This window comes from Zootoca vivipara, chromosome 6 (assembly GCF_963506605.1).
Source record: "Zootoca vivipara chromosome 6, rZooViv1.1, whole genome shotgun sequence".
NCBI classification, from domain to species: domain Eukaryota; kingdom Metazoa; phylum Chordata; class Lepidosauria; order Squamata; family Lacertidae; genus Zootoca; species Zootoca vivipara.
In genome coordinates this window covers 37878256-37890400 of record NC_083281.1, presented here as the reverse complement: position 1 = coordinate 37890400, position 12145 = coordinate 37878256, and the positions used below count along the sequence as shown (strand labels likewise).

Genomic DNA, 12145 nt, shown 5'->3' with positions numbered 1-12145 from the left:
AATGGTCATTTTCATATAACTATCCTGTAAACAAATCGGAGCACATGCTCAACAGTCATAGTCTAACCACCGTGTTATCTTTGTAGAAGTAAATCAGGAGTAATGCTACATAAACAGGTCATCTGGAAGGGCTCTATAAATACTGTTATATATATTTGGTGTTAATTTCATTTTATTTATAAATAAATTGCCTTGCAAATAGAAATATAGATGGTTAGTTGGAATAAGCAACAATTTCTAGTCCGCTAAATAAGCATGTTATGCTGGTAAAAGTGTGCAGTGGTGAAGCTGCATGCTCCGCTACTGGGGGTGGAGAGCAAGCGGGGCCATGGTTGGCTCGCCTCCTGGGGGCGTAGCACGCCACCTGTGGGGGGCATGGTGCACGTTCTGGGGGCGTGGCATGCCACCTGAGGGGGCGCAACATGCGTTCTGGAGGTGTGGTGCCTGGTGCGGGGGGGGGGTGCCATGATGGCACCCTACCGGAATAGTGGTGCCGGGGGTGGTCCACTCCCTCTGCACCCCCGTTCCTCCGCCAGTGGAAGTGTGTGTTTTATTTTGCAGTATTCAATACATGCCTTACACTGCAAGGTTTTTTTGGATGGGATGTTTTAAGTGTATAGTCTCCCTTCTTTAATTCTGGTGCAGTTAATTAGATTTCATATACAGTAACAGGATATTCTTATATTTTACTTTCCCACTCTGCAGTGATGGGAATGGACATTCTTTCCCAAGATTTAGCATGACATATTCTGGCCATAATCAGTATGAAATTATTTACTTTTTTTGTTTTTCAAATCTCAGGTTATATGAGGAATCCTTTCTATTGCATCAGTTTCACTCCCAATATGTGCTGGACCCACCACATGTGGATATAACACAACTTAGTATTCTGAAGTGACATTAGTGTGAATCTTCAAGATAAGGCTTAAGCTTCTGAGATGCTTTGATCTTCTCATTCAGTTTCTTTTGATAGTGGGCTCTTCTAACCTCTGGTTTGTTTGTTTGTTTGTTTGTTTAGGGACTAGCTACTCCTATGACTGGAGGCTGATCACACACCCCACCGACTACAGTGGAGAAATGGAAGGACAGCACTCACAGATTCTCAAATTATCCAAGGTGAATCTCTTGCTTTTTGGCAACTCTTAAATCTAAAATCTCAGTTGTAGGCTTTTGCACTGTCATGCTGCAAGGTTAGGGGAAGCAAATGTTACAGTGTGTATTAATATATATACTGAAGCTGCTTTATGCTGTCAGACCATTGGCCCATCTAACTACTGTACATATTGTAGTTCTCTGGGGTGTCGGGTACAATGAAACTGTTAGTGGCTTTGAGTTCACATCCTCTCCTTGCTTTTGTTGAGTTGCTGAGACCACAGTAGACAAAAATAAAATAAAATAAAATATCCCCACTTCCCCCTTAGCACAAGGCCCAGGTAATGCAGGATGTTAAGGTCCAAATAGAGAAGGGGTTTATTCTCATCTGAGCAGATGGCATCAATGGCTCATGTCTCTCATAATTCAGTATATGTTAGTTGCTTGCTATGAGGTACTAACATCATTGTAGTGATCTAATTTTGGGGTGGGGGCAGGTAGACACAGCCTTGCCCATGTCTAATGTGCCCTGTTCATTTTCTTTGCTAGCTCACAGTTGGCCTGTATGAATTCAATGTGATAGTAGATGGTGATAATGCTCACGGAGAAGGAATGGTGAATGTGACAGTTAAACCAGGTATGATTAGCAGATACATTTACCAGCTTGTAGGTTATATATTTCCTTTTGTGAAAAGCAATCTCCACAAAAGCTTGAAAGCTTGAGATGCAAGACAGCTGGTGTGTGTTTGTCTTCTTCATTGCCTTGTTTTGTCTTCTTCATTGCCTTGTTTTGTCTTCTTCAACTTTTGTCTTCTTCGTTGCCTTGTTTTATGGTGGGTGGCAGCATCAGGAGTGCTCCTCTTAGTGCCTGCCATTTTCTTGCCTGTATGGCATAGCTTTGTGATTAGGCACACCTAACTAATTCACACTTCCCAAAACAAATTGTGAGCCAAAATTCACTCCAAATTGGGTTGCTACTACCAAGGCTGGACACGGCTAATGTTTTTTGGAAGGTCATAGGATAGAAAAGGGGTAGGCAACCTAAGGCCCGTGGGCCGGATGCAGCCCAATCGCCTTCTCAATCCGGCCCATGGTCAATCTAGGAATCAGCATGTTTTTACATGAGTAGAATGTGTGCTTTTATTTAAAATGCATCTCTGGGTTATTTGTGGGGCATAGGAATTCGTTCATATTTTTTTTTCAAAATATAGTCTGGCCCACCACATGGTCTGAAGGATGGTGGACCGGCCCATGGCTGAAAAAGGTTGCTGACCCCTGATCTAGTAGAATAGTAGATGGTCCTTGGAAGGATTAGCAGCCAGGTGCTGCTGCTCCCCAGGGAGTGGTAGGAATACCTTTACCAACACTGTTGCCTTCAGAATGTCACAATGGCATATAAACAAAGATAATTGATGAGAATGGCCATCCAAGTAAAAGAGCCTGTATTTCACTAGCCATAGATCTCTCAGATCTTCTTTGTCCATGAAAAGGGAGGAAGCAGGCCTAATGGTTTCTGATAGCCAGTGATTGACTTCTAGAATGAAAAGTACAGTGGTACCTCGGGTTACGAACGCGATCCGTTCCGGATCGCAGTTCGTAACCCAAAAAGTTTGTAACCCGAAAAGGGCGCCTTGCGCGTGCGCAAATGCGCACGTGCCGAAAATACTTCCGGGTTTGCGCAGTTCGTAACCCGGGTTGTTCGTAACCCGGGTTGTTCATAACCCGAGGTACGACTGTACCAAGATTCAGGTCTCTGCTAACTAAGAAACCCCTTTTCTCCCTAATTCCGGTTGTGTGAGAGCTGGTTTTGATTCCTCAGGCAAAGGTTTTGATTCCAAAGGCAAACTATGTATCATTATTCTTGGCATAGTTATTCCTCCAAATACCACTAGGTGCTGCTAGCAGGGCTTAATATGTTCCAAGGTTCCTCAGAGCTCTGTACTGTAGCAATAGAAGGAAGGCAGTGACTTCTATTGATTGTGTGGAAAGTGCCACTTCCTGTAAGCACTCAAAGCACTTCACCAGCTATATATCTGTGATCCTTACAATAATCCTGTAAAATAGGTTAGTGGTATTATTTCCATATTGCAAACAGGAAGGTTGAGGCTCAGTGAGTTCGCTTGCCTAAAGTCACCTAGGATGTCCCATTTCTAAGGCAAGTTTTAACCGCAAGTTCAATAATATATTAATATGTACAATTTAATATGTGCAATTTATGTAGCTGTTTGCGAGTGTTCAAAGTGCTTCTTGTTTATTGTTTTAAAATCCTTATCCCATGTTGCAAATTGAAAAGATGAGGGGTATTTGCTGAGGTTGGGAGAGACCATCTTTCCTTAAGGCCATTTAATGAGTTCATGGCAGAGGTGAGGTTTGAGCCCTGGACTTCCTGATTCACAGCTCCATCTCTTAGCTACAACGCTGCAGTTGACTAGGATGGTAACTTTCTATGGTGGCTGTCATAGTTCTGTTTTTCATCACAGAGCCTCGAGTGAATCAGCCCCCTGTGGCCATTGTGTTACCCCAGTTCCTGGAGATCTCACTACCAACTACCTCAACAGTCATTGATGGCAGCCGTAAGTACCTACTAAAACTACTGCAATCTATTCCTGCAAGCCTTAGATAAAAGTCATGGAGGAGACTGAGCAAGACTGTCTATTAAGGAATGGGATTCTAGAGCAATGTCGCTGATGTATCATTAGGATCAGTTCAAATCGGGCACTGACTGTTGATCAATTTGTGGGCACATGTAGATTTGTAGCTACTGGTCTTCACTGCCAAATGCATTAGTAAATTAGGGTAGCCCCAACTCAGTACAAGGAAAACATCTGCTCACTGGACTTGTTTAAACATATGAAGCTGCACCACAAAGATTCAGCCTTCTGGTCCCTTTAGCTCAGGGCTGGGGTATCTTTTTCAGCTCAAGATCTGAGCTTATTATTGTAATACTGATAGTCGCCCCCTAGAATCTCAGCCAAGGATCTTTCCCAGCCCTTCTACCTGAGATGTTTTTTGCTGAAGTGATGTGGGATATAATCTGGGACCTTCACATTAATGGTGCATGGATTCTACCAGTGTGTTCATTCTTATTTTCATTCAGCAATCACATTTCTGGGGACTAGTTACAGGTAGGTAGCCGTGTTGGTCTGAGTCGAAGCAAAATAAAAAAATTCCTTCAGTAGCACCTTAAAGACCAACTAAGTTTATATTTTGGTATGAGCTTTCGTGTGCATGCACACTTCTTCAGATACACTAGAAACGTGTATCTAGTGTATCTGAAGAAGTGTGCATGCACACAAAAGCTCATACCAAAATATAAACTTAGTTGGTCTTTAAGGTGCTACTGAAGGAATTTTTTTATTTTATTTCTGGGGACTATCATTCATATTTTAAATACTCTTTCTTTTATCACATGACACATTAAGCATAGCTTCACAGTTTAAAAAGAAAATTAACTCTTGTCCCTTGTGAAAGTTGCTATACTGGTAGTATGGCCTTAAGCTACTTTGTAAATAGATTTAAATTCCTCCTGAACTTACTGGGAATGTGGCTTTATCTGTTTTCATTGAATCAGACAGTACTGATGATGACAAAATAGTCAGTTACCACTGGGAAGAACTGAAGGGGCCTCTACGGGAGGAGAAGGTATCAGCAGACACTGCGATTCTGAAACTGACCAATCTGGTGCCAGGAAATTACACGTTCAGGTAAGACAAAGAACCTGGGATCATAACTCTGGTTTGGATTTTCTAGATCTAAAGCATAAGATAGGTGACACAAACCAATTAATGAAATCAGCCCTTAGTATGTTAAAGAGCCAGTTTAGCCTTTGTTCACGTGAGCCAAGGAAAACAATGTATCAGCTAACAATTTACAAAACAAACCAGCAACAACTTTTTGCTACCTAGTCACATTTTATAGTTTCCCTGACCGTGGAGGTTGAGGTTATTCATAAAATTGTAATCTCTCAATTTAAACTGTTATATGTGACTAGATAGCTAATGTGAAGGGTGGGGGGAATAGTGGAAGGAATGCATGTGCCATATAGCAGAGCTTATTTTGCCCCCAGCTCTAAACCATTTATTTTCACCCTCTCTCATTATAAAAATGGCATTGGATTTGGCATATAACTATTGAATATGTCACTGTGATTTTTAGTTGGGGATAAAAGGTCCAGGAATAAATTGATTATTCTAAGGCCCATCTGAAAAATGAATATATTGGGTAAGAATATGTTTAGATGAGTTTATAAAAGGTTCAAGGTAGCTCAAGTAGAGTTCTCCTGTAATAATTCAATTTTCTTTTGGTTTAGTGTAGCCGACCTCAGCTTTATAGTTATGGAATGAGGGTGATTCTGTGTGTGTCTGCCATTTGCTTCATACTTGAAATATTCAGTAGGTTGAAAAATGAAATTGTATTGCTGTAGAGGTGCCAATACTAAGCCTAGCAAAGAATCTTTTTTAGTATACAGTACTCCATGGTTAAACTGTGTGTCTCAGCTTTGTGTTCTCTCCCTGGAAATTGGGGAGCCAGTAAAGTGCTTTATCTTCATTCACACAAGTTCTTTGGGTACCCAGAGAGTAAATTGTGGTTAAGTTGGTCCTCCCCAATTCCCCTGCTGCCACACTAGCCAGAACTAAGCTGTGGTTTGGCTTAGTGTTATGTGTGAATTTGAGCTTGTGTATTGTCTTCTCAAATCACAAGTGGTTAGCCTTGGTTACTGCTTGTGTTTTGGTTGGGAGCAAGACAAACCAAGAGCTCAGGTGTGCATGTAATGCTCATCCAAACCATGGCTTAGCCCTGGGTTGTGCAGCAGTAGGAAGACCCGGAGAAAGGAAAAGCAGCTGCGAGTTTCCTTCTGGGTATCCACACACCTGCTTGTTCTTGCTAAGCCAGTGTGAACTGGGTTCTTTCCACCTCTAAAGGTCTGTTTCCTCTGTTGCTTTACCAATGATTTTAAATAATTAATGACTTGCACAGCCCCTATTACAAGCCTGTTTTTAGAAGGGGAAGAAGTTGGGAGTGTGCTGTACAGCAAATGATCCAAATTCTGGTTGTAAAGATTTTTGTGCTTTTACTTGTGAAGTCTGCACACGCATTTGATTATCTCAGTTGCTAAGCTCTCTCTCTCTTTTAATCCTTAGAAAGAGAGTTTTGTTAATGCATTTTGAGAGTTTTTTAAACAGATATTTTGGCTTCAACGGTGAATACCAGCTTTAAAATAAACTGTTTTAATTGCAAGCAGGACTTACAAATCTGTGGGTAGCCTCATTCTATTATTTTTAATGTTTTTTTTTCCAGCTTGCAGGTCCTGTATGGGTGACATTTGATGAGAGCAATTACAGAACCCACTAGCATATAATAGGAAATTGTCTGAACTGTAAATTATGTGTTTCCCTCCTGTCCACACACCCCCAGCAAATTATGACAGGCTATTCATGCATATTGACCTTATCAGCAGTAATGAGGCCAGGAGAGATACACATATGAAGTTGTCAGACTGTTGGTCTGTCTAGTGCTGCACTGCATACTTTGACCTGAGATCCTTTTAACTGTAGAGCTTGATGCTCATCCTGATTGGGACCCACTAGACACAAAGCATGGGCTCTGCTTCTGACCTATGACCCTGGTAAAAAGAGCTTCTGGATGAGGGGCTTTAGTGTTACCATTGCTGCTTCATTTCCAAGCCTTTTCCTTTCCATGTGGCTCCAACCTCCCCTTTCTCCCCATCTGTAAATGGAAATAAATGACAGAGAGACTCTGTGAAAATGTTTGTCACACAGTTGGCTAATTAACAGTGCTTTCCCAAGGAGCACTTAATACTTTACCGTAGGGCCACTTCTCATACAGCATGTTAGAGGTAAACAAAAGGAAGTACAGAGAAAACAACTTGGCCTGTGTAACTCATTGCCACAGGATGGTGTGATGATATCCATTAGCATACATGTTTTTTTAAAAAAGGGTTCAGTTGATTCATTAATTAGGAGCTATTAAATGTGAGTGGCAGAAGACTGAGATGACCTTTCAGAGCAGAATACTTCCAACAGTCAGACTTCAGCAGTAATGGGATAGATACAGCCATTCTTTGTTTTTGTGAACTTAGGCAGACAAAATGCAGTTTATTGGTCTGAGCCAGTTCTCTTATTTGTTTAGCCATTGCCCTAAGAGAGAGCTGGTTACACTCATCACTTGATCCCTGGCACATGTGAATGGGTTGCCTCAGATATAAACCACACATATAACTTTCAGTTCACCTGCTTTTCAATGGAATTAATTCATAATTTCAGCCACTAGTTATCCTGTGTAAAGAAATTTTATTATGTCATGTGTGATTTTGCCTGAATAACTTATCCATGTGAAAGCAGGCTCTTCAGAAAAGCCAAAAATGATATGCAGTCGTTAACAGTCGACAACAGGTTTACCACTCCTATCAGCCAATAACCCACTCCCACCACCCTTCTGAGTAATACCCCTCCCCACCCTCTGACTATACATAAGAGTCTAGTGACTTCTGTTTCAGTGTATCTGAAGAAGTGTGCATGCACACGAAAGCTCATACCTATGACAAACTTAGTTGGTCTCTAAGGTGCTACTGGAAGGATTTTTTTATTTTGTTTTGACTGCGTCAGACCAACACGGCTACCTACCTGTAAAAAATGATATGTGTTATCATTTATTTATTTTTAAATACAGTTTTTTGGGGGGAAAGTACATTATTCTTACATATGTAAAACCAGTGCTCTGTCAAAAATAGGTTTCTATTGGTGAATGAATTCTCACCTCAGCAAGAGTGAGAACACAAGATTTTTAAAAATAGACTTTTTGGATCTGTTTGACACAGTTTTGAGTTTATTTATTAAAGGTGATTTCTATACCACTTCATAAAATAATATTTTAAGGTATATGGCAAAATAAAATACACAAACATTACAAAAATCTACAATAAAATCATTATTTGTGAATAGACTTTGAGTCTGTAAATGTGTATCTGGCATTGTGATTTCTTTATTTTCTTGTTATAAATACGGACGTGTTTGAATGTAGCTTTAGTTCCATGTTGTACATTTGTTTAAAATAGCATCACATTTTGATATTTGCATGTTTCCCTCCTAGTTGTTCCAGGCATTCGTCTTTGCCCCCCCCCCCAAGTTTATACATATTTAGCTTAAGCCCTGTTCCTTTGGGGCTGGTGGGGGGAGATTACTACTCAGTCTCTGCCAGTGGCTCCCTTTGAGCTTTTCCCTTTGAATTATCTTCCTTCCTTCCTCTTCAGCCTCACTGTGGTGGACTCTGATGGTGCCAGCAACTCCACCACTGCCAGCCTGACTGTGAACAAAGCAGTGGATTACCCACCCGTAGCAAATGCAGGCCCTAACCAGGTTATCACTCTGCCCCAAAACTCCATCACCCTCTATGGGAACCAGAGCACAGATGACCACGGCATTATCAGCTATGAATGGTCCCTCAGCCCTAGCAGCAAAGGGAAAGTGGTAGAGATGCAGGTAAGATCTTGGGGCTCCGCCTTGAGAGGAGTCAACACACTTCAATAAACATTTCCTATTATGTTTAAGTTCATGTAAATCAATTTGTTTAATCACCGTTGTCACAGTGGCCGGAGTGGACTACTTCAGAGTAACGACGCTACGCAGCTCTGCATTTTTATTCTTTTATTGGTGCTGCGTATTTACAGTGCTGAAGTCATGCTATTTACACGGAGTGATGTGGTCAGTCGGTTTCAGAACCTCCAAGTGACTTTTGGCGCGTTTTTCCCCAGCACAAAAGTCTTGGAAGCCCCATCCTCTTTCCCCTCCTCTTCCGGCGTAATTCTGGAGTTGGGGGGATGGGTCTCCCCCCCTTACTTCCCCCTTCCTGTCCCACCTGGGACCCTGGCTCCGCTACCTTGCCTGAGCCTCGGACCCGACTTCCTGCTTCCCCACTGGAATCGGAGCTCCCTCTGCTTCCCCCTGTGGTCGGTGATGGGCTTGAACTCAGGAGGGGAGGGACTTCGCGATATCCCCTGTCCCTCACATCCACCCCCCTTCCAAGCTCCCCTTCTCCCCTCCCCAGGTCCCCCCCAGGTGTCGGTGACGACTGGAAGCCTAAGAACTCAGTGCTTTCCGAGCCCGTTGGTGTGAACACCTCCGCCCAGTCCTGCGAGGCTCCCCCTTCCGCCTGGGAGGACTGGAATCCCAAAAATTCCGTGGCGTCCGAGCTGGTGGGGGTAAAAATGTGCTGCCAATCTGCTTCTGCCTCTGACTGTGTGGATCTCGGTGACACCCATATCTCGTCTCCCGAATCCTCAAACTCCGCTTCCCAGCGCCATGGTGAGCTGCTCTCCCTTGCCTCCTCCTCCTCCCCCTCCCTTTCCATGTGCCAGGGCTTGGGTCTGTGGGGATAGAGGGCGTGAAATTCTTCCACCAAGAATTCCTCCTGTATCTGAGTGGCTGGGACCCATTCATTCTGGGACGGTGGAGCATCCTCCCATGCCATGAGGTACTCCAGGCCCCCCACCCCTCTCCGTGAATCAAGGATGGCCGTGGCCTCATTGAGTTGCTCCCTGCCTCCCCTCTCCCCCCCTCCCTCGGGGGTTTGTTCGCTGTCTCGGAGCCTGCTGCTTTCCCTGTACGGCGACAGCAGCGATCTATGAAACACTGGATGCACCCTCATATCCTCTGGCAGTGCCAGCCTGTATGCCACCGGGTTGACCTGTTGCGTGACCGTGAAGGGGCCCAGCCGTCTGGGTGCCAGCTTTTTGCACCTCCCTCTGGTGGGAAGGCCCTCCGAGGACAACCAAACCTTGTCCCCCACCCTGATGACCTCCCCTAGTCGCCTGTGGCGATCCGCCCCCTTTTTGTACGCTTCCTTGGCCCTCTCCAAGTGTTCTCTGAGCTGCTGGTGCACCGTCTCCAGTTCCTCTGCCCAATCCTCAGCCTGTGGGCCCTCCTCCTCCTCCTCCCCCTCCCTCTCTGGGAAAGATCTGAGGTCGCGCCCGTAATTGGCCTTAAAGGGCGACACCCCTGTGGAGACGTGCACTGCATTGTTGTAGGCAAATTCTGCCAGTGGCAGGCGATCCACCCAGTCCGTTTGCCGCTGGCTGACGTAGCATCTCAGGTACTGCTGCAGAATGGCGTTGACCCTCTCCGCCTGTCCATTGGTCTGCGGGTGTCTAGCCGTCGACAAGCTGACCTCCACCTGCAGGAGGTTCATGAGCCGCCGCCAGAACCTGGAAACAAATTGGCGGCCACGATCCGAAATAACCCTTAAAGGTAATCCATGCAGTCTGAATACGTGATCTACAAACAGTTTGGCTGTCTCTTCTGCAGAGACCGCCCTGGCACACGGTATAAAGTGGCACATTTTGGACATGAGGTCCACCACCACCAACACTGCGGTCTTGCCCCTGGAAGAAGGCAGATCTGTGATGAAGTCCATGGACACCACTTCCCACGGCCTGTGTGGTGTGGCTAAGGGCTCCAGCAATCCTGCTGGCGCTGCTCTGACCACCTTTGCCCTCTGGCAGGTGTCACAGCCCCGTACATAGTCTCGAACATCTTCCCTCACCCCTGGCCACCAGAAGTGTCTCATGACTAGGTGAGCGGTTTTGTCCCTTCCAAAATGACCCGCCGTTGGGTTGTCGTGCATCTGCTTGAGGACCGTACGTCTAAGCTGGGTGGTGGGCAGGTACAGTGCACCCTTGTAGAAAAGCAGCCCCCTGCGTTCTGCAAAGTCCTTTGCCTGCTCCCTCCCCCCTCTCAGTTCTCTGAAGATGCGGTTGGCAAATTCATCCGCTGCCGTCAGTGCTGTGAGTTCTGCCTCGCTCACCACTGCTGCTCCGCAGGACCATGCTGACGGGGGGAAAATGTGCCTTGGTGCCGGTGGCGCCTCCTCCTCCATGTACTCTGGCTTGCGGGAGAGGGCATCCGCCCTGACATTCTGCTCCCCCGGGATGTAGTGTATGGAGAAGTTGAAGTTCGAGAAGAACTCTGCCCACCGTATCTGCCGCTGGTTGAGCACCCTGGCCGTTCTCCAGAACTCCAGGTTCTTGTGGTCTGTGCACACCTGGATGGGGTGCTTGGCGCCCACCAGGAAGTGTCTCCAATGTTTGAACGCAGCGTGGATCGCAAGAAGTTCTTTGTCAAACACCGTGTAGTTGCGCTCGGGCTGTGTCAACTTCCTGGAGAAGAAGGCACAGGGTCTCCACTCCCTGTTGGCGTCCAGTTGCAACAAAATGGCGCCCACAGCTTTCTCAGAAGCATCTGTCTCAATGCGTAGGGGCGCGTCCTGAACCACGTGGAACAGGTTCTGGTCCGAGGCGAACACCCTTTTGAGGCTTTCGAACGCTGCTTGCGCCTCTGGTGTCCACCTGAACTTCTGCTTGCCTCTCAGGCAGTCAGTGATGGGAGCCGTAACGCGAGAGAAGTTCTTGATGAACTCCCTGTAGAAGTTGGCGAAGCCTAGTAGGCGTTGGGCATCTTTGCGCGTCCTGGGGCTGTGCCAGTCCAGGATGGCCTGCACCTTGTCCTTGTCCATCGCCAGCCCCTTGTCTGACAGCTTGTAGCCCAGGAAGTCCACCTCTTTGGTGTGAAACTTGCACTTCTCCAGCTTCACATACAGGTGGTTCTCCTTCAGGCGCTGCAACACTTCCCTGACATCTTTCACATGCTGCACTGGGTCATTGGAATAGATAAGGATGTCATCTAGGAAGACCAAGCAGTTCTTGAAGAGTAGGGACCCCAGGACGTGGTGCATGAAGGCCTGGAAGCATGCTGAGCCCCCTTGCAACCCGAAGGGCATCACCAGATATTCAAAAGAGCCCAGAGGCGTGAACATCGTGGTCTTCCACTCATCGCCTTCCCGGATCCTGATCAAGTTGTACGCCCCCCTCAGGTCGAGCTTGGTGAAGATCTTGCCCCTGCGTGCTGCTGTCAGCAGATCATCCACTCTGGGCATAGGGAAAGCCACCGGTTCCGTCATGCTGTTCAGCCGTCTGAAATCCACCACCAGGCGGCGCTGTTGTGTGTCTTTCTTGTCCACCCAGAAGACCGGGCTGCCCCCT

General features: G+C 45.9%; 1 protein-coding gene across 2 annotated transcripts in view; it reads left to right on the top strand.

Moving 5' to 3' along the window:
• Positions 1-12145, top strand: part of KIAA0319L (KIAA0319 like) — a 61937-nt gene that overhangs the window by 28206 nt on the left and 21586 nt on the right. For both annotated transcript variants that reach the window (XM_035120970.2, XM_060275814.1), the window contains exons 6-10: positions 1019-1116; positions 1642-1729; positions 3573-3665; positions 4664-4796; positions 8363-8591. In XM_035120970.2, the coding sequence (XP_034976861.2) occupies positions 1019-1116; positions 1642-1729; positions 3573-3665; positions 4664-4796; positions 8363-8591 (641 nt within the window). The remainder of the gene's footprint in view (positions 1-1018; positions 1117-1641; positions 1730-3572; positions 3666-4663; positions 4797-8362; positions 8592-12145) is intronic.